We start from the raw sequence: 23,839 nt of genomic DNA, 5'->3' as shown, positions 1-23,839 counted from the left end.
ACATACATGGAATAATTTACTAGGATATTAAATCACCTAACCAACATCATTTCTCATCAAATATATGTACAAATATTTCACCAATTACATAACTCCATGGCTGTCCAAAATGAACATATCAATAGCTTCTCAAACTTGAAATTTTTCTTCACAAAACCAACACCCATAACATGAACACAAAGTTTAACAAAGCAATCTTCAAAAATACAAACTTACCTTATGGTTGGAACTTGCCAAACCTTGATTAAACTTCTTGATTTTGGTATCAAGCTCTTCCTTATGATGTGTAGACAATCTTTAATGAAGCTATCTAAGTGATTAGAAGTGAAGTGAGGGGTTAGATGAAGCTTGAATGAAAATGGCAATGGAGGTCCTTTTTCTTCTTCAATTCGGCTAGGTTAAGGGAGTGAAGAAGATGAACATTTCAGCTGCTATAGTGGACTTACATCAGTCCATTTTATGTTTAGTTTAATCATTAGTGGCCCACTCACACCAATAATTCATATTATAAACTTAACTCCTACTTATTCCACATTTAACCTTTAATTTTTGTTATTTACTTTAGGTACCACCAATTTAATTTTTCATTTCATTTTCTAAGTGTAATATTATTTATTTTTAATGGACATTTAGGTCAAAAGATAATTCGGGATGTCGATTGACCATAATGCCCCTGTCGTTACATTCGATTTTTCTAAACAGGGTTTTGTCTGCTTTTCGATTTCTCACTTTTCTTTGTACTAATTATTTAATTTTTCTTTGATCTTTCTAATGATATTTATTCTTCAATAAGGGTCTATTTAAGTCCTAAAATATTTTCCAGGGGTTCCCATGATCGAGGCTAGTCAACGGTCCACGCCGTGACTTCCCGGTACGGTCACCCATCGCTAGGGTTTCCGGCTCGCTTAACTTGGTTACTCTTCCTTGCTATTATTTTTCCTTTATTTTTCTTGTATTTTCTCTTCTTGTATTTCATTATTTTATGTCTCCTCACTTGTATTGAAGTGTAGTTCTAGGCATCCTAGCTGTCCGGACAACACTGGTCACCGGAACAGTAGAACGCACTACCGAACTTAGGGGTGTTACAATTCTCCCCCCCTTAAATAAATTTCGTCTCGAAATTTTACGTGGCATTAGTCTCGAACAGTGTGGTGCTGTCTCCTCATATCCTCTTCACGTTTCCAAGTAGCTTCCTGGCCTGAATGATGGTTCCACAGCACTTTAACCAGGTGTATCTATTTATTCCTCAGCTGCTTCACCTCATAAGCCAGAATTTCTATGGGTTCTTCCTCATATGAGAGGTCTGGATTTTACCTCAATCTATTCAACTGATAGTACATGAGATGGGTCTGATCTGTACCTCCTTAACATGGACACATGGAAGACACTGTGTATCCTTGCTAGATCTGGAGGTAATGCCAACCGATACGTCAAAGGACCCACTCTTTCCAGAACCTCATATGGTCCGATGAAACGAGGACTCAGTTTCCCCTTTCTGCCAAGTCTCACAGTCCTCTTTCAAGGAGAAACTTTGAGGAATACTTTATCACCTATTGCATTTCAGTATCTCTTCTCTTTAGATCAACATAGGACTTCTGACAGTCTGATGCAGCCTTGAGTCTATCTCTGATCAATCTGATCTTTTCCTCTGTCTGCTGAATAATTTCTAGCCTAATCATCTTCCTTTCACCTACTTCATCCCAACATAGGGGAGTTCTGCACTTTCTGCCATACAAAGCTTCATATGGAGGCATCCCAATGCTTGATTGGTAGCTGTTGTTATAAGCAAACTCCATCAAAGGCAAGTGTGTATCCTAACTACCTTCAAACTCAATCACACAAGCCCGTGGCATATCCTCCAATATCTGAATAACCCTTTCAAGTTGGCCATCTGTCTGTGGGTGGAATGCTGTGCTGAAGTTCAATCTAGTTCTTAGGGCTCTCTGAAGATTATCCCAGAATCTAGAAATGAACCTAGGATCTCTGTCAGACACAATTAATACTGGCACTCCATGCAGTTTTACAATCTCATATATGTACAATCTGGCCAATCTTTCCAGGCTATAGTCCATTCGAACTGGCAAAAAGTGAACAGACTTGGTTAGTCTGATAACTATGACCTATACTGCATCTTGACTATTCTGTATCCTCAGAATTTTCATCACAAAATCCATAGTTATCTGTTCTCTTACTATGTTTCATAGGGTGCTATTTGTATGCTAGCTCGACACTTATTATTATATACAAATTCTGTTTAGTGGGATGTATCTGTCCCATCTCCCCTCGGATTCAAGGACAGAAGTTCTCAGTATATTCTCGAGGGTTTATTACATCTCACAGGTTATTATTATCATTTCATTTCATTATTTATAGAAACTCAACGAGTTTTAAAATTTACCTGAATCACTTGTTTCGACTGTCCATCCGTCTGAGGATGATAAGTCGTACTGATATCTCTAAGCTTATAGCAATTACTGTGGTACAGGTAATTCACATTAATATAACTGAGTCACTGACTCTAGCTACCTTACAAGTGTAGTGGTTTGATAGGCTAGTTCTGAAGTTTTAAATTTCTGACTAAAATTTTCACATTTATTTCTAGTAATAGTACTCTATTCGGGTGCAACTGTATCAATTTATATATTACTTACAATTATTCTTAATTTATTATACCACAAGGAAGCACGTAGCTCTACACAATAATCCCGTGCGATCGTAATCTGCAGCTTACAATACAAACATCGAGAACATTATATAGTCACTACGTTATAACCTCATGGACTAGGTTTTCTAACATCTTATCTTTTTCGAATCCACTAATATCCTAAACCGATTCTGATTACAATATCCCTTGACAATTACTAACAGTAACATCTTTGCCCTCATCTAGAGCAATTCCATTACTGCATCTTACTTTTACGTCCTCTTGCCTTACATTAAGTAGGCTCGCCAATTAGCTTTATAATTTATGGTGTGTTAGAGAATACTTTTAGCTAACAATTCTTCCAAAATTAATGTCAATCATACTTGTTATTTTAGTTTTGATCCTAAAAAACTGATCACTAATACATCAAAATTTATTCCCATGTAAAGGAATAACAACAGAACATATAGTTCTGACACTAACACACAACTAAGTAGTGCTGGGATCAAATAATAACTAATTGTTTCTTTCAAAATTTAAGAACTTACCAGTAGCTACATCTGAAGTTTCTGCTCTTTCTCCTTGGCGCATAGTGGACGCTCTGACTGGTGCGCTACTATATTCAGGTTGATTCACTGTGTTATAGTGGTGAGGAGTACCAACTCTATTTCTATCTTGACTCTGACTGACGGTCTGTGAAATCCGGAGAGCAGATCGAGGTGGTTTAGTACAATCTTTAGCAAAGTGTCCAAGTTTTCCACAATTGTAGCAGGCTCTAGAGGCCTTATAGCATATCCCACCATGATATCTTCCACAAGTTTCACATTGGCGGGGAGGGTAGGAACTTCTAGTTGTTCGACGACTGGACCGTGGTGGTCTCTGTCTTAATGATCCACCTCTATCGTATCCCTGAGCTAAGGGTTCCTCAAATTCTTTTCTCTTTCTCAAATTACTGTTCGAGCTCTGACCCATAGGTTTCTCCCTCTTTTCCATTTCACACTGCCCTTATGGTGGTTGGGTGCAGATTGGGCTTGAGCCGATGTGATTATCAGCCATTTGTTGGAAGAAAGTGGCCATTTGCTGGGCCATTTGTGCAGTAATTTGTACTGGTAAAACTGGTACAGTCGGGCCTTCGATACTTTGTGGAGTTGGGGCCTCAACTTGTACTTCTGCCATCACGGACTGTTCTATTGTCTCATTCTTCTCTTCCATATCTTTTCACAAGATTTTCTATTCCTGTACAACCAATATAAGGAGATTCCTCTCCATTAGTTCATATTTATGATGTAAATGTACTATATGTATCAAACATTTGAGCAGTTGTAGTTACCGACAAAAAGATTTCAAATTCACAGTTCGAAATTTACTTTAAAACCATTGCTCTGATACCACAAAACATGTCACACCCTACTCCCCTGTAAGATGTAACATGATCCCGTAGTATACCTAATGAACTACCGTACTTCTCCTACCGATAATCCATTAAATATACTACAAGGGATTTTAAAACAATTTTCGGGAAATTTAAGTCATGGATTAAAATCTGGTGTTATAAAATTTTTCAAAATTTCGGCAAAGTGCCGACTGTATTTTGAGAAAACAGTTCTTCAATCCTGCAAAAGAAAATGTTCCCAATATGTTTTCTCAAATACAACTTCAATAACTTCATTTCAATTCATAATTCAATTCTCAATAAACAATCAATTCATTTTCAAACTACTCTCATCATAAAGAAACATTTCATTGATTACAAGACTCAAAATTTATAATACAAAACTATTCAAGTAAATGAAATCCCAAACTTACATTTACAATAATTTACATTTAATTACATACCAAAATATTTTATAAGAGTTTTTATACAACTGCTCAAATAATTTACATACATATTATTACATGCATACATCAAAACCTATGTACATGGGTATACCTATGATATACCTGGAGCTGATTTGAATATGTCTTCAAAGAAACTTATTTACTGCTCTATGCTCTTCTTACCTGCGACAGCATACAAAGCTATCGCTGAGTGGTGAACTCAGTGGTGCACAACTATAATTTAAAACATAATACAATATATATTGACAAAATTTACAGTAAATAATTTGGAAATCTGAATACTCATCAAATTCCACAACTCAAAATATTCATTGCCAATAATGTAAATCATTTGTATAAATGACTTTGATCACAAAATTCAATTTATCAAATCATGACTATCCATTTAAGTAATTCCAACAAAATCAATTATACATAAACCATAATTGAAATCACAATTCCTTACCATTCAAAAGCCATTCTGTATCTCAAAAATCAATCTTTATCTCACTAACTATGCAAGACTAATCCGAAAGGGCCATATTCGATGTGATTCTAACTCCCTATGGTCGGGGAGGTCGAATCAGATTCTAACTCCCTATGGTCGGGGAGGTCGAATCATCGTACACAGTACACACCACAATAATGAATCTTTCGCAAGGGCCATAACGATAAAATAAACTTAGATCTAACCTCAAATCAGAGGAAAATCTAAGCCTGTGCACGTACCATGGTAATCAAAACACAACTAACTCCATTGTCTTCTCAACAAATGAGAGAGACGGGTAATAACCTAGTCAAGCATCTATAGTGAGATATAAAACCATATCACAATCCTTTTAGTGAGCATAAATCACAATATAATTCGATTCAAAGTCAATTCCAATATCCAATAATTTTTATGCTCATCACAATTCAAATAATAAATTTGCATTTTTCCATGAAAATTACCATCACAATTCAAAACATGTTCTATCACAATTTTCCAAAATATAATTTATTCAATCCATAACTGTGCTTAATACTTGTGGAAATACCATTTCACAAAGCTAAATTCATACATACTATAACAATTTCAATAATCATTGAATTAAATCCAATGCTTGTTAAACATAATACATAAGAAAAATATGTCATTTAATCATATGAAATATTCAAATCAAAATCAGTTAAAAACTAGTTATGCACAAACACAATTTAAAACAATAATGTACAATAGTCATAATTCATTTCAATTGAAAAAATTCAAAAGAAATAGCCGTTGTGCACAAACCTCTGATGACTGTCTCCTGGTCTGGACTCAGTGTTTCCTTCCCTCTCCCTGAGTCTTTACTAACTGAGAAACACAATTTGAAGTGTTTCAGTACTAAATTAAACTGTCTCTATCGATAATGTTCGATAAACAATTCACTGAATACCTTTATTTGCTTAATCACCTAATATACTGACCCTCGATGCGTTCTAGGTAAATTAGGTTTTAGTGTCATTAATATGTCACATTTGATAGGGTTTTAGAGTTGGTACGTTTTACCAAACTCAATTCCTTGTTCAGTGCATTTTAATGCAACTTACTGGATTCCGGAATACTAGTTTGACCTAGCCGGACGACCTAGTTCCCTCAGTTTTCGGGTTTCGGTCAAAACTACAAACTTGTAGATCTATGTCTTATGGAACGCGAGGCAAAATTTTAGGTCATTCTGAGTTAAGTAGACCAAGTTATGGTCATTATACTATTGCTGGTCAAATGGCATCAAATTAGGTCAATTTTAGGTCAATTTGGTCAACTCTGGTTCGGCTAGTTTTTGGACCCGAACTTGTGCAAGCTTTTTGACTTGCTTCTGGTCATTTCTGGGTTTTGGTGTCTTCATAAGACTTGTAGGTATGGGTCTTAACTATTCATGGTTAAAATTTCAGGTCAATTGGACCTGTTTTGAGTGAGTTATGGCCTAAACACTAACTGCTGCCCAATTGGTCAGTTTTCAGGTTTCACTTGCACTTAATCCGAATTGGTCATTTTCTTATGTCACCTTGTAAGCAGAATTTTGGTATGCTTTCTCAATGAAAGTTGACACATTTTGTGCCTAGTTTCACCTCCAATTGGTCTCATACCAATTGAGGTTACACATTTAAAGTTATTGACTAAAATGCATACTGCCCTTAACTACCTTACTTAAACATACATCAATTACACACTTACATTACTATATGTCCACTTCCCTTACCATTTCTGTTTTGGTTCATTACCAAAACTATATTCCACTTTACATTAACATCACTTTGGGCAGATTACAAACATCCTTAATACACCAATTAAAACTCACATTTACAAAGTCTAAGTACAATCACATATACACCTAAACCTTACTAGTTCTTACATACACTTTACACAATCAATCTATATACATATCCATCAACCTTAATGTCAATATTTCTGCCAACACCTTCATTAACACATACATTTATCCAAGAATCCCAAGGCTGCCGAAAAGCTTCCTCAACACCAAAGTGTCCTACAATTCATCAATTTCCATACCAAGTGCAAAATTACCATATACATATGGAATAATTTACTAGGATATTAAATCACCCTAACCAACATCATTTCTCATCAAATATATGTACAAATATTTCATCAATTACATAACTCCATGGCTGTCTAAAATGAACATATCAATAGCTTCTCAAACTTGAAATTTTTCTTCACAAAACCAACACCCATAACATGAACACAAAGTTTAACAAAGCAATCTTCAAAAATACAAACTTACCTTATGGTTGGAACTTGCCAAACCTTGATTAAACTTCTTGATTTTGGTATCAAGCTCTTCCTTATGATGTGTAGACAATCTTTAATGAAGCTATCTAAGTGATTAGAAGTGAAGTGAGGGGTTAGATGAAGCTTGAATGAAAACGGCAATGGAGGTCCTTTTTCTTCTTCAATTCGGCTAGGTTAAGGGAGTGAAGAAGATGAACATTTCAGCTGCTATAGTGGACTTACATCAGTCCATTTTATGTTTAGTTTAATCATTAGTGGCCCACTCACACCAATAATTCATATTATAAACTTAACTCCTACTTATTCCACATTTAACCTTTAATTTTTGTTATTTACTTTAGGTACCACCAATTTAATTTTTCATTTCATTTTCTAAGTGTAATATTATTTATTTTTAATGGACATTTAGGTCAAAAGACAATTCGGGATGTCGATTGACCATAATGCCCCTGTTCGGGTTACATTCCCGATTTTTCGGTAACACCGGGTTTTGTCTGTTTTTCGATTTCTCACTTTTCTTTGTACTAATTATTTAATTTTTCTTTGATCTTTCTAATGATATTTATTCTTCAATAAGGGTCTATTTAAGTCCTAAAAATAATTTCCAGGGTTCCCCGCAGTCTAGGGCTAGTCAACGGTCCACGCCGTGACTTCCCGGTGCGGTCACCCATCGCTAGGGTTTCCGGCTCGCTTAACTTGGTTACTCTTCCTTGCTATTATTTTTCCTTTGTTTTTCTTGTATTTTCTCTTCTTTTATTTCATTATTTTATGTCTCCTCACTCGTATTGAAGTGTAGTTCTAGGCATCCTAGCTGTCCGGACAACACTGGTCACCGGAACAGTAGAACGCACTACCGAACTTAGGGGTGTTACATACATACATACATTCATATATATATATATATATATATATATATATATATATATATATATATATATATATATAGTGTTTAAAAGTGAAAACCAAAATGAACCCAAGTTACTAGAAAATGAATAAAATCAACTAAAATTGATTTCTTTGGTAATTCAATTTTAAATTGAATTTTACTCATCCCTAATGTTTACCTCTCTCTCTCTCTCAACTGATGGAATTGTTGTAGTCCATCTAAGAGAGTGAGAAGTAGTAAGCAAGGAAATGTAAAAAGTTTCAAATGAAGATAAAAAAAACTCTGAAGCATGAAATGCACAATTTCTTTTGATTAATAAAGCCCTTGGATCCATAAAAAGGAAGAAAGAAGACATAGGTATCTTGATTATAGTTGAAACTTGAATGCTTAATTGCTTATGATCAAGGGAGTCAAAAGAATAACTTGGATTTTTATTTATTTATTTATTTATTTTGGATATGGCCTATGTTCTAACACGTGATACCTACTAAGTTAACTTTGATCTAGTTGGCAATAGCTTAGGAAGTGTCCTACTTATACTCAATGCAATTTCTATTTAATGTCTATCTCTACAAGTTTGGGAAATGTCTTTTGATGTTCTCACGTAATATTTGTATTGCAGAACATATGTTGTTTTATGCTAGTGAAAAATATCCAATGGAGGGTAGTTATTCGAAGTACATTTTGGAGGTACATTACTTATTCTCTAATAAGCTTTTTACTCTACACATTGTTGTGTTACATATGTATATGAAAATATAATTTTCTATTTGGTATCATAATTCCATAGTTGAGTTAAAATTTAATTGTTCACATTGGGATTATAAGTATTTGATTATCCCTAAAAGAAGAAATGAGGCCCAAGGTACCTTGGTTGTTATTCCAACATCAAAAAATCATTCGCATAAAAATATGTAAGCCATGTTTGATATAAGGTGTTTGGCATGAAGCCATGTAAGAATTGTTCAAGTTAAAAGATCTTTAAGGGAGTGAGACAAAATAGAGGGATTTGTTGACTATAACTCTTATCTTGGCTTGCCTAGGGAAGAGTGGATATTTCAAAATGCAGTATACTTTTGGCTCTATATGTTTTTAGGTTTTTCTTTTTAAATTCTATTAAGGTTGGTCATGTTACTCCATCTGGAACTTATATTATTAAAATGCAGGGTCTTTACCGAGTAAATATTCTTTCACAATGGTTTTAATGGAGCAACTAATGCCATTATTATTTGCATGTATATTAAGTGAACAAAGCCTTTGCATATCTTTTGATACTTCTTCATATTGATCCATATGAAATGGAAACATTTCATATTTTGTGATGATGTTGTGTTTGAAGGTCAAGCAACATGTGATATTTGTTCATATCTCACTAGTATTGTTAAGTAGAAGGTGATTTTGGGCTTAGGTTCTCTCTACCACTCTTTTTGTTTCTTATTTGATGATGTGTGACATGAAGAGATGCTTTATTACTATTGAGGAGGACAATTTTTCTTGTCTATCTTTTCACATCGAAGTCTTTATTCATGCTTCTTGTTGGAGAGTTGACATGGTTTTGTTTAATTTTCCACAGTGTTACGTCTCAAATTTGTATTTGCACTTAACTTCTTATTTTATAGGGAGATGTGTGGCACTCCTCTGAGAAGGGAGATATGAATAACCTCTAGTGTGACTCACACTTCCCCCAACTATTGTTGACACCAAGTCTTTACCTTAAAATGCTTAATTATCCTTGAAAGGAAAAGATAACCATGAATTGCTACCATTTTGTAACTTGATAAGATGCCCCGATAAGATTGCTTATGTTAGCTAAACTATGCTCTTCATGTGTTTTTCTTGTTATGTAATAGAATGGAGGCCAGTACAATGCATGTACATCTTATGAGCACACCAACTACCATTTTGAAGTTAATAGTGATTGTTTTGAGGAGGCTTTGGACAGGTAAATCCTAGATGCTGCTTTTCCTTTTCTGCTAGATGGTAGCTTTTTTAAGTGTTCATCATAATGTTTATGAGCATGGCTTTTCACTTCTGATTACCATTCAGGTTTGCACAATTCTTTCTTGGACCATTGTTATCAGCTGATGCAACCATGAGGGAAATTAAAGCTGTTGATTCAGGTTAGTTGTTTTTAGGAGTGTACCCACCCAGTTTTCTTAAGTATCTCTTGTTTACTTTTTTAAATAATAAAGTTACTATTGGCAATTAATCTCTCTCTCCCTCTCATACAGAGAATGAGAAAAATTTATTGTCTGATGGTTGGAGAATGCCCCAGGTATCAACAAATTTTCTTGCCACTTAGGCCATTTGTGATTGTGATGCCTCCATTAATAAAGAAAATGTCTTAAGATAGATGTAATGAATATAAGGATTTGGCCAAGAGGATTCACATGAACTAAATCTTATTCCCAAACTAGTTGGGTTCTGCTGTGTGGATCCATTTCCTACCAAATCTTTGTTTTTTTCACATTTGCAGACCTAGAAAGTTGCTCTTATTATTATTTTGTATTCTTAAGGTAGTGCTGTCATTTAGATCTTATTTCAGTAATTTGTGAAAGTTATATCTACTGCTTTGGAGTCATCCTTTTACCATAAAGTCACTCGAGGATTCACATGAATTAAATCTTATTCCCAAAATAGTTGGGTTCTGCTGTGTGGATCCATTTCCTACTAAATCTTTGTTTTTTCACATTGCAAGCCTAGAAAGTTGCTCTTATTATTATTTTGTATTCTTAAGGTAGTGCTGTCATTTAGATCTTATTTTAGTAATTTGTGAAAGTTATATCTACTGCTTTGGAATCATCCTTTTACCATCTATTGCCCCATGAAGTGTGGAATAGAGATACTCAGGCTTAGACCAACCATTGCGAAAAGATTAAAACTAATCAATTTGATAGTTGGTCTTCCACCCTTATATACCCTTTTAACTTATTGTTTCTTTCCAATGTGGGAATTTTGACACTTACATTCCTTTCACATATATTTTAAAGTTTTAAAATTCTAATTTCAAAAGTTCTATTTCATCACAACTATCTTGGCAAATTAATTAAAATTTGTTCTACATCACTCAAGTAGTGCAAGAGGAGGTATTCCAACTCTTTCATTACTGGTATCAATTAGGTGTCTAAGTTTACTATATGCTTTTCTTCATAGGCATATCACGTGAGTGAAAAGGTAAAGTAGGATCAAATTTTAATATTTCGAACTATTACAATCTAGGACATAACTAGATTATTGATATATAGTTATATACTATATTCTTTTGTAAATGTGGAAATTTTGATGTTTGAAGAACTGTGATGTTTATGAGAAGTATTTTTACTAGTTATCTCAAAAACACGCTGATTTTTCTGCTTGAAACTGTTCTATCATATGCAGCTTCAGAAACATCTCAGTGATGAAAAACACCCATATCATAAATTTGGTACAGGTCAGCAAATAACATATGTACTTTGCTTTAAAGCATTTTTATAAATGGCCTTTTATTTGTGTATGGTGTTTTGTAATTAGGCCTGCCTCTATCCTCAGTTCTGGATATCCTCATTTGTGAAATATAATGCTGATTCTTGCTTGATTTGCCTTTCATGCAAAATGAGTTTTTGCTTATTGGGAGAACGTTGCCCGAAATGTGCTAATAGTGCTTTACAATCAAAAAGATCTTATACTTTTACATTTATACAACCTTTGTGCTTTGATGATGAAAACCCTGCTTCTTTAGCGACAAACAACATTCCCATCTAAGGTACTTTCCATTTTGCTTCATCTCTCTTCCACCTATGCCACTACTCGAGGTTTTCTTTAATCATTGTTGCTTGAATTAGGTATTGAATAATCCCTTCTTGCTAATGGTGTTTCCTTTTAAACTTTGAAACTGATACATTATTGAAAAGAACAATTATAAAGGAGGCAAGGTGACAAATCACATTCCATTAGTTTTCCCTTCTTTTAAACCACTTGTAAAAAGGCATATGCTTTATTCATGTTTAGTGTCTTTCTGTTTTTATTTCTCTATAGAAGGTTGTAGCCTTCATAGGCATATTTGATATTTATATTGAAATAAGGTCATGTTTGGTATGACGTAATCAAAGATATAATGTAATCGTGATTATATTAAATATTTGATTACTTTGTTTAGCAACACAAAAAAAAAAGAAAAAAAAATTAATGTAATAGAATAACAATTACCTAATATAATCAATTACACATTAAATAATGTAATCATTATTACATATAAAAATGAATGTAAGCATAATTATTTATTATTTATTTATTTATTATTTATTATCAACATTACTACCGCACCTATCCAGTTACCTTTGATACTACTACCACCACTTAACCACCACCACCTTGCCATTATCATCACCACCTAACCAGTGTCATTGCTACCACCAACATTATCACCCACAACCACTTTGTCACAGTTGCCCCTACCCCCACCACCGTCATCTCCCTGTTACCACCATTACCACCGCCACCTAAACACCGTCATTGCTACCATCAGGATTACCACCACTACTTAGCTATTATTATCACCACTTAGCTACTTGGTGGTGGTAGTGGTAGTAGTAATAATGAAAATATTAATAATTTGAAATTAAAATAATATCTAATAAAATATTATTATTAATTTGTTATATTTCATTGATATATATGTGTAATGGTCATTATATTACATTCTTGTTATTCCAAATAAAGTAATCTAATACTTAATACATTGCATTATATTACAATTTTGATTCCATTACATTATATTACGTTTTAACAAATATAACCTAAGTGTTTGTAGTGTGAGAACCTAAAGTCCTACACCAATTTTGTGAAATAAGCTGAAATGAAGCTAAATTTCTTTAATCAATACCAAGTCTAATCTCATGATATACGCTGAAAAGTGCCTAGCCTTTTTCAATGCATAGGGAATTGGGAAACTTTGGAAGTTCAACCAAAAGCAAAGGGCTTGGATACAAGACATGAGCTTATCAAATTTTATGAAGAAAATTATTCTGCCAACCTCATGCATCTGGTGATATATGCAAAAGGTTAGTAAATAAGTCCACTTTATATTATTATGTTTGGCTTACTTTTATTCATGAAAATGTGATATTGCTTTGTTTTGGAGATTTTTTAGAAAACCTTAATGCAATTCAAAGCATTGTTGAGGACAAATTTCAAGAAATTAGAAGCAATAATCAAGATTATATTTCTTTTCCTGGTCAACCATGCACATCTAAACACTTACAGGTATGCCTAGTACTAGTCTGTTTCCATGCTATGTAAGTAAACATTGTACAAGTCGGAAAAGAGATGCATAAAATGAAATGTTTAGACCTTCAAGAGACTATTTTCTATTCATTCATTCAGTATTGCATTAATTTCAGATACTTGTTAAAGCTGTCCCAATAGAACAAGGTCACAAATTGAGAATTGTATGGCCTATAACTCCAAGTATTCTTCACTACAAGGAAGGACCATGCTACTATCTAAGTCATCTTATTGGCCATGAAGGAGAAGGATCTTTGTTTTCCATCTTGAAATCATTGGGTGGGTTTTACTTATCCTATCTATGCTTTAGACTATTAACTTTTTTTTTTTTTCACTCGCCATCAGGCATAATAACTATATAGATAGTAAAGAACTAACCCAAACATAAAGCATAATTTTCATAAGCAATCTGGCATAACTTCATTTTTTTCAACAAATAAGCAAAGAAAAAAAAAGCCAAATAACTCACGCTTTGCAAAATATGGATGTAAATTGCTCTCATTCGCTTCAAGTAAACCTTCACTAATTGTTGATTTTAGCTCAAGAATTGAAAGATTTGTTAAAAGATAGAAAATTTTAGATGGAAGTTGAGAGAGTGAGAAATAGAAAAGGAAACTCCTAGAAACCAAAACCAAAAGGTTGAAATGAACTGCCTACCTTCCTTGAACTAGAAAAGAAATCCCATATGAGTAACGGCCATTATTGTTACTCAATAGTAAATATTGGTCTTTACTATTAAGTAACAGGCATATTGGTCGTTGCTCATGCATTTTTTTTTTTTTGCCCATATATAATAAGTATAATGGTAATGGGGGAATTCAAAATTTATAAATAACGATCGTCACATTACGTAACAATCATTATTTAAAACCATGCTAAATATCCATAAAAATCAACTAGCGCATAACTTTTACTTTTCAAAAACACATACAAAAGGTTTTCCCTCATTTATTAAAGGTGCATCTAAGGCTCGAGCTGCAAGGGGTGAAGACAGCATCGCCTAAGGTAGGAAAAGGCGGGTTATCTCATTTGGGCACTGCCAAGCACAATGAGGTACGGCAAGGCACCAGGTGCGCCTAGGCATGCTCGGGTGAGGCCAGCAAAGCAAAGGCTTATAAAAGTGCTGCAAACCATGATTTTAAATAACAATGTAACCGTTGTTATTTAAAGGACTTTTAGCTTCCTGTTATTGTTATCACCATTATTTAACGAATTTTTAAAATTGTAATTGTAAAGGTTGTTATGGTCGTTGTTTAAAGATAATGGTCATCATCCCGAGGCAAAGGGAGTTAAAGTGATCCAATCATTAAGCAACAATCATAACAGCCATTATTTTCTAGCTGAGAATCTATGGCTTTTTTTTAATATCTTTCATGTGAAATTTAATGGAGGGAACCTTTTTTCTTTTTAGGTATAAAACTATCTTGGCCCATTCATTTTAGCGCCTCGTCATTTTCTTTCTAGGCAACTAAGTCATTTTCTCTCAATTTTCTTCACAAATAACTCGAGAAACTATTCATTTATTTACTAATTTTTGAGCTCAAAGCATAGATCATCAAATAGTCAAGGTAGTTTTTAAGTGAATGAGAGGAAATAGTGAGTTATTATTATTTTTTTCTAATTTTTAGTTATTTTTTCAATCATTTTTGTGTAAATACATAAATAATTAGAAAATAATATCAAAGAAAGTTCAAGAATTTAATAATATTTGTTAAGTGTAAATTTAGACTTTGGCAAGATAAATTTTAAGAAAATAAATAATCATAAAATTAACTCTTAAAATTAATTTTCATAAATTAAATAGTAACTTCCTAGATGTTCATTTTGGTGGTAATAAGATTAATTGTTTACTATCTACTTATTTATTTTGGTTTTAAACTAAAAAATACTAATGATATATAAGAATGGATTTAATGTCTTCATTTGATATGTTTATACTTATTATTTAGTTTTGTATCTTAATTTTAATTATATTTATGAATATTTATTCGTTTTATGAACTTTACAAATTTTTCAAAAAAATTTGTATAGCAATAGGTCGTTACTGTTATGTTACAGTAGATTCTGCTTTGATTACCCTCCACCATGACTGTGATTTAAAGCCATGGCGTATCCCTTTATTTTTATACCCATTGCGTCACAGCTGAGAACTAGAGTAGCAACCCCGACTAAATAGCTCTTTAGCTAGAGACTAAAAGGGGAAAAAAAAAAACAGAGATTGATAAAATGTTAAAAGAGAACCAGGTCTGTAATGAATACGCGTGTGTATAAATAGATAATAGGTGTCAACAACCTAGTTTGGAAGAAATTTCTAGAAATGTTGTCGCAATGGATTTTGCGGTCGCCTGGACGATCACTCACCGAAGTGGGAAAAAGTGAGGAGTCGCCACCTTAGTTTTGAGGGAAACTAAAGAAAACCATTTGAGAAGTTAAATTAAAAATGAAACCACTTCAAAACAGAGATTCTAAGTTCGGGGTCCGTAAACGGGTGGGGAAGGTGTTAGGCACCCCACCTCGTCCCTTAATAAGGGTAAGTATATTTAATTCTGCATTCTTTATAAATTAGTTAGGAGGGCTTGGACGGCAATGTTAATCCTTTTAGTAAAAGGAATATTTGATTTTTCACTAAATTTGGATCACCCAGATACATAAGTAAATGAGACAACCTTAGTGAACGGGTGTGAGAATCGGATAAGAACTCTCATCCGATCTCTTTTAAGTTGTTTATTAAAATTTTGAGGGGAGACCGGATAAGAACCCTCCTCCGATCTCTTTTAGAGTTATTTATTAATGTTTTGAGTTGAGACCGGATAAGAACTCTCCTCCGATCCCTATTTAATGTTTATTAAAATTTTGAAGGGAGACCGGATAAGAACTCTCCTCCGATCTCTTTTTACGTTTATTAAAATTTTGGATTGAGACCGGATAAGAACTCTCTTCCGATCTCTTTCAGATTAACAGGAGCCTGGAAGGGATTTCTCCGATCTCCCGGATTTTTAATTTCAACTACATGACATAAGAACCTAAAGCTAAGGATTCTGGCGTTCTAAGATGCTGGGGATAAGGCTTCTCGATACCTTTTGACTAGATAGGGAAAACTAGACTTGATTTACCGACCTTCCATGCGTTCATTTTACCAATATCTATTAATGACCGATCTACTGCTTCGTTTACTTTGGTCTTATTCCACTTTATGACATCTTTGTCGAATTCTCGCTTACGTCGGCCTAATAGTTTGGCTATCTTCCTGACGTGTTATTCATGTTCTCTCTTTTAAAAGAGACCCCTAAGTTGCAGTTACCTACGTTTACCCAACCACTTACATACTACTAGGAGTTAGAAAACTTGCTTTCAAAAAAGATGAAGATTAATAAAAATGAACTGATCACTAAATAGATGATTTGGGAGTGTCATTCTTTGGGGATCGTGTGTGCAAAAATAATCTTGAAGAAAGTCACAGATGTAAGAAGAACACAGGAAAATGCGGAAAGTAAATGGACACTCGATAAAACAAGTGGTATGAGCTCTTACAAGAACATTCTTTGGGGATCGTTTGTGCAAAAGTAGAAAGTCACGGATGTGCGAAGAACAAAGAAAATGCGTAAAGTAAATGTAAGCACTTAATAAAGCAAGAGTATGAGCTCTTACTGTAAGGAGCCAAATCTACTAAAATAACTATGGGGTGTCAAATAGTGATAAGGCAAGGATTGATTGGCACGAGGGTGGTGTTCCTCGTGAACTGGAGGGTGCTTAGCTAAAATGCGACGGATCAAGATGAAAAGAACCGAGTGGAATGAAGTTGAGCTTGGACAATGAAAGCAGAGATGATAAAAGGCGAAAAGTGAGAGTGTGACCAGATAATGAACAAACTGGAAATGTAGAGTTCCGATTCGAATCTTTTCAAGAAAAACACTTCAGAAAACTAGTTTCAAAAGTCTTTTTGATCGACACTTCTAAGTAGCAGAGTAGCAAACTAAATGAAATTTCAGAGTTCCTCTGCTATAATAACAGCCTCTTGTCTATTTTTTTTTGCCCGTCCCTTGAACAGTTTTTATGCAGGTATTTATAGGAATAGGGTGCTATTCGTGAAGGGTCAGGATTTATTTTGAGGGAGATGGAGGGTCAAGATTTCGAAGGACATGATCGGAGGTTCAGGAATTAAAGAGAATCAAAATGAATGGTTGAGATCACTCTTCATAATATTTGTCCTTTTCTTCTTTCCATCTGACGGTCCAAATTTCCTTGTCCGGAACGATCTGAGGGCTAAGAGCGAAAGACGCTGGTATTGTCGTCTTCTCTCTTGATCTAAGGGTTCCGGGTTTGTCCTTACAAGTGGGATCAACGGTGGAGATTGGAATGTACAAGACTGTCATGGCATACCCTGGCACCTGTCAGCATTGCAGGCGATTCTTAGGCATGCGGTGGAGATCTCGTTTGCAATGCCTTAACTACCTCGGCTCTGATTCTGACGACGGTTATTGGGATTTGTCTTATTCTTTTTGCCTACCGATCCCTCCTCTTTCTGATCTCTTTCACATGTTCTTTCCGACCTTTCATGCTGGTCTCCCACCTTCCGATCTACTATTCCGATCTTTTCCCTTCTTTAGGTCCGGTCAAAGTATTAATTGTCCCTTGATTCCCGGCGTTGCCGTTTCTCGCCAGCAATAAATGCTCATTTTCCCTATATATACTCCCGTCAGAGACATTTCTTTCATCTGATTTTCCTCTCTTCCTTTCTTACTTTCCTGTTTCTAGCCGCCCGGTGGAAGTTCGCTATAATCGTGGCTTTGATCTTTTCCGATGGACTTCTTTACTCACCGATGAAAATTTACGATCCGGTGATCGAATGACCTAATCGGCGATGGTGAGAGGACCGGATTTGACCGATGTATTGCGGACCTTGGTTGTACCGATCTCGAGTCGCTCAACCGAGTTCATTCGGTTTCGTCACATTGAGTGTTCCGGCACGGTTTTCCTCCACATTGGGTGTCCGACAATGGTCGGTTTCGGTGGTAACATCGGTAACGATGTCTCTCATCTTCATGGGAGTCATAGTCACCCCATCCGAGCCGCACATCTATCCGATGTCAACGGCCTCTCGCCAAACACGTCTTTTGATTCAGCCACGAGACTAGGCTTTGACATAGGCCTTTTAGATAGGATGTTCCACCGGTCTCTAGAGATCGCCCAAATGATGTAATCCTAAAATGTAATCAGATCTCTAGAGATCGCCCAAATGGTGTAGTTAGACCTTTATCATAATCCGATCCCTAGAGATCGCCCAAATGATGTATTTTATTTTCAATGCAATCCGATCTCTAGAGATCACAGAAATGATGTGATCCAATGTTAGTGTAATCCGATCCCTAGAGATCGCCCAAATGATGTAATCCGATCTTTTGAAAATAAAGACTTTATTTTATCGGTTATCATCTTATTATTTTTGCATTGATTATTTTCCGATCTCTAATGTGATTATCCGATCTGGTTCTTTACCTGAATGACACTTAACTGATCCTTTATTCAAAATATTTAACTTATTATGCCGATCTCCAATTAACCGATCTCGAACATTCGGATATTTGAGAGAAGTGTCGAACACCGCCGAGTCCCACCAATCGATGCGCCGCTTAGAACCTCGCGAGCATTAAATGCTCGGACTAGTATAAATAGGTGGGAGGGTTAGCGGTTGTTCTCTCATTCCATTTTCAATCCCCTGCTCACAACTTCGAAGTTCTCTCGTTTTCTCAAGTTCTTCCGACGCCGATCAGACTCCGGTAAGGGCTTTGATCCTCTTTTAGTTTAAATTCTTTGTTTCTTTTGAAAATGAGCGGTGCCGAAGGTCAGAGAGTGGCGAGCCCTCCTTCCATTCAGTTCTCGTGGTCATCGTCTGATGAAGAAGAGGCGATGGCCAAGCGTTCAACAAGAACCTCCTGTGGCCTCCGCTCCAACTCGGGGCGGGTCATACCATCGAGGCTCGCACCTTCTTCAGGGAGAGACTCTCCCTATAGACGAGCTACCGTCGGTTCTTCGAGAATCCGATCTACAATCGTTTAGCCAAGAATATAACATTCGGCCTGATTCGTACGAGCTAATCAAGTGCCACGGCGATCTTCGTGTCGATCACTCCTTTGAAGAGAATGACATGGTTATGGTGTACGAGGAAGCTTAAAGGCCGATGCGAGGTTCCCTCTGGACGGTTTCTATAAGGAGGTCCTAAAACTTCACCGAGCATGCATTGTTCAAATTCACCCCAACTCGTGGCGGATCTTGGTAGCCTTCCGAGGTCTATGCCGAGCTAAGGGAATCAGACCTACGGCTAAGGTGTTCGCCGAGCTGCACAGACTAACTCGCCGAAAGGATGACGAACATCGGTTCTTTCAGCGAAGCCTCATTGCGGGCTCTTTTCCGATCCGCCCTCATCCCTTAAGAATTGGAAGAACTGCTTTCTTCATTACGAGGAGCAAAGATCCGAGCCGCTTTGAGGACTTCCTCGTAGGCCGTGGTACCAGGGGCCCTTGCTTGAGGCACATTACCTCGAGTCGAGGAAAGTTTAATAGTGATGGATCCAAGAGTCGCCGCCACTCAAAAGTATTCTTGTTTGGATGCGTGATCGCCGAGCCGCACCATTGGACTATTCAATTGCTCACCGGCCAAGACCGCGAACTACGCTCTCTGACCTTGGCATTGGTATTTTCTATATCTCAGATCTCAGGACCTTAGCGGTCTCACTGACCTTTTCTTTGTGCAGGTATGGCGGGTGGTGAGGGTTCTAGGAAGCGGAAGAAGGAAAGAGAGATCTCCCGGAAGATAAAGGAGATGAAGCGTCGAACGACTTCAAACACCGGTCATGAGCACAGGGAGATACAAAGAGACCCACCTCAACCTTGGGTCCGCCGACCTCGAGAAGTCGCCGATCTCCTCCTAGAACGGAAGAGCAGCCTCCACCTCTCCCAATTGTTCCAAGCACAGAAAGGGGGCCTACTCAAGCTTCTGGGAGGACCTCTTCTCGTGGCGCTCAAATACTGATCGACTCCTTGAAGAATAACCGGACTGTTAGAGAGAACCCCGATTTTGCCAAAGTCCTGGGGTCTACCATCTTCTTCAGAGGATCGACAGCTATCCGGAATGGTCTCGATGATATCTTGACTCGATCCATGAGCCTAAGCGTGGAGTGTCCGTGAACCGACCATGGTTCGGGAAAAGATTCAGCTGCAGGTAAGGAGATCGGGTAGAACAATGTGGAACTGGCTTCACTCCGATCACAACTCTCATCAGCTCCGGATTATATATCTCAATTGGAGGGACGGGCAAAGTTCCATGAAGACAGTGGCGAGCAGTAATCATATTTTGGCTGAGAGGGACCGTGCTCTTGGGGAAGTCCAGGCGCTTCACGCCAACGAAGCCGCTCAGGTCGCTCAACTTATAGAGGAACTCAAGGCGAAGGATGAGGAGCTTAAGGAGAAAGACGAGGAGCTGAAGGAGAGAGACGAAGAGATGGTGGCGGGAATAGCCGGAGCCTATGTGAATGCTCACAAGGACCTCTTGGCTGAACTCCAGAAGCGCTACCCTGAAGAGGACTTCTCCTGGATGGCCGACCTGGCTCCTGAGGGCGACAATGAGGACAGTGAGGAGGAAGCCGAGGGTGAGAAAGAGAATGAGCAGAATGTAAATCAAGCTGGGGGTGATCCCCCAGCCGAATAACTTGTACAAATTATGAAATGAAATGGAATGCCTCTTTGTTCAATGAATGGTTGTGATCGGAAAATTTTAAACCATTGTTTGTCTGAGTATTTGATTGTATGAGCACAGCAAGACAAAAATGCAATTATTAATCTAAGTATAAGAGATCGGAAAGCACAATAAGCATGAGATCGGTGGGGAAGAAATGCTGAACGGGACTTGATTAAAATTGAAAATTTAACTTGAAAACTTAAGATCGGAACCCTCGTTAAACCGAACCAAAACCTTAGCTCTTAATCTTCCGAAAAGGAGATCGGCAATAAAACTGGTAAGAAAAGATCTAATGCTAGTTCACTTCATTTATCAACAGAGATCAGGGATATACCCGACGGGTCCGGAAATTCGACAGCGGGTTTGAGAGATCGGTAAATGATTTGAGAGATCGGCAGGGCTTTAACGAATGTTAGGACTTAGCATTGATTCAATTCCTTTTAAGGAGAGTTCGGAAATATGGTCATCTGGTAAAGAAAAATGAAGAGAAGTCGGAAATGTCATTGGCTGGCCCAGGAAGACCTAGTGCTGGGGATCGGTTTCAAAGTCTTGTTGATTTTGGGGATCGGCCAAAATATGGTGTCGACAAATGTTTAATTTAAACTTTTGCCCTTGGAGTCTTCTTTTTTGTTGTGCATCGCGGAAGCATGTAAACTGCAAAGAAACAAAGCAAATATATAAAACACTAATATTTACGTAGTTCACCCTCTTAATATAGGGCTACATCCACGGGCATGTCATCTTCCACTATCATCAATAAATAAATCATTATTACAAGCTCATAGTTATACCACCCATAAACCCAATTACACTCAAGAGAACCCATACTGTATCAACTGCTCATAGTAAATATATTAGTTAATCCTTCTCAGTCTCCTCTAGACATAACGTAATATATTTACTATTTTAACTACTACACCACAAAGGTGTCTTCAACTATATGGGTAAAAGACCTCTCACCAATGGACAAGAATCCATTTCTCTTGAATTCTATGTCCTTACTCCACCTTAGGCCGAAGCCTCTCTTCACTGCAATGGGCAAAAGCCCCTCATCAATGGGCAGAGCCAAATTCACAACAATTGGCAAAACCCCTCTCTAAAATGGGTGACAGCCCCACTCTATGAGCTGAAAGCCACTCTCTTCAATGGGTAAAAGCCAAATGACCTTTTTCATCATTCTCCTATTTATAGTGTTAATTCCTTCAATCCTTATCTGATTAGGAGTTCTACTCAATTTAGGAATAACACTAAAATAAGAGTTTTACTCATTATAGAAAATATTCCTCCATCCTATTGAGGAATATTTCTCTCACTCAAATTAGAAAAAGATCTCTCTCCAAATCCCATTAGGATTTTAAGTCATAATTCTAACAATCTCCACCATGACTCAAAATCCATCAACCATTGTATACCTCAAATTATTGGGTGTCATCAAATCATCAAATCTCCATGCTTGAGCTTGAACCCTTCAAATCATCAATTCTTCAATCTTCATCTTGGGTGTAACTTACTTCTTTTTTCAAAAAATCTTTGCGTTATCAACATTCTTGATTTTGCATCAAGAGCTCCACCTCAATTTCAACTCTCCACTATTACTATTATTGCATGTGCGACTTTCTACATGTCGCAACAGCTCCACCTTCAATCAAACTCACCAAGATCATCCCCATGCTCTGATATCAATTTGTTGTGTACTGCGGAAGCGTGTAAACTATAAAGAAATAAAGCAAACACACAAAACACCAATATTTACGTGATTCACCCTCTCAACATAGGGCTACATCCACGGACATGCCATCTTCCACTATTAATAATAATAAATCATCATTATAAGCTCATAGCTATATTACCCATCAACCCAATTACACCCAAGATAACCCATACTACATCACTGCTCATAGCAAATACATTAGTTAGTTATCTCATCGTCCTCTAGACATAACCCAATATAATTACTATTACAATACTACACCACAAAGGGTGTCTTCAACTATATGGGCAAGAGCCCTCTCACCAATGGACAAGAATCTCTTCCTCTTGAATTCTATGTCCTTACTCCACCTTAGGCCGAAGCCTCTCTTCACTGCAATGGGCAAAAACCCCTCATCAATAGGCAGAGCCAAATCCACAGTAATTAGCAAAGTCCCTCTCTACAATGGGTGATAGCCTCACTCTATGAGCTGAAAGCCACTCTCTTCAATGGGCAAAAATCAAATAATCTTTTCCATCATTCTCCTATTTATAGTGTTAATTCTCTCAATCTTTATCTGATTAGGAGTCCTACTCAGTTTAGGAATAACACTAAAATAAGAGTTCTACTCAGTATAGGAAATATACCTCCATCCTATTGAGGAATATTTCTCCGACTCAAATTAGGAAAAGATCTCTCTCCAAATCCCATTAGGATTTTGAGTCATAATTCTAACACTTTTCTTCACAGATCATTCTTAACCAATAGCCATTAAATATAAATCTGTATTTTTTTAAATATATTTTTAATATAAATGAGATAGCTTATTTAATAAAAATAAAATTGGCAACACAAATATATTTTTAATTTAAGTTAAATGGACAACTATATTACCAAAGTAATTCTTTTAATCAACAAATTGTATACTTTACGTAAATAAAATGAGAAAAAAATGTTATTAACTTTTTCATTTTGATTTTTATTATTTAAGGAAAATAAATTACAATGAATACAATATAATTTCTTTTC

At 36.3% G+C, this 23,839-nt stretch overlaps 1 protein-coding gene across 1 annotated transcript in view; it reads left to right on the top strand.

Annotated features, from left to right (window-relative positions):
- Nucleotides 1–8,582: 8,582 nt before the first annotated feature.
- The window catches only part of LOC131178333 (insulin-degrading enzyme-like 1, peroxisomal), a 95,010-nt gene continuing 79,753 nt past the window's right edge, over nt 8,583–23,839 (top strand). The window contains exons 1-9 of the mRNA XM_058143292.1: nt 8,583–8,601; nt 8,747–8,814; nt 9,975–10,066; nt 10,171–10,244; nt 10,356–10,399; nt 11,503–11,554; nt 13,041–13,163; nt 13,253–13,365; nt 13,503–13,665. Coding sequence (XP_057999275.1) covers nt 8,583–8,601; nt 8,747–8,814; nt 9,975–10,066; nt 10,171–10,244; nt 10,356–10,399; nt 11,503–11,554; nt 13,041–13,163; nt 13,253–13,365; nt 13,503–13,665 — 748 coding nt within the window. The remainder of the gene's footprint in view (nt 8,602–8,746; nt 8,815–9,974; nt 10,067–10,170; nt 10,245–10,355; nt 10,400–11,502; nt 11,555–13,040; nt 13,164–13,252; nt 13,366–13,502; nt 13,666–23,839) is intronic.

This window comes from Hevea brasiliensis, chromosome 3 (genome assembly GCF_030052815.1).
Source record: "Hevea brasiliensis isolate MT/VB/25A 57/8 chromosome 3, ASM3005281v1, whole genome shotgun sequence".
In the NCBI taxonomy this organism is placed as follows: Eukaryota; Viridiplantae; Streptophyta; class Magnoliopsida; order Malpighiales; family Euphorbiaceae; genus Hevea; species Hevea brasiliensis.
Note: the sequence above shows the minus strand (reverse complement) of the source record. Positions and strands in the feature narration are given on the sequence as shown.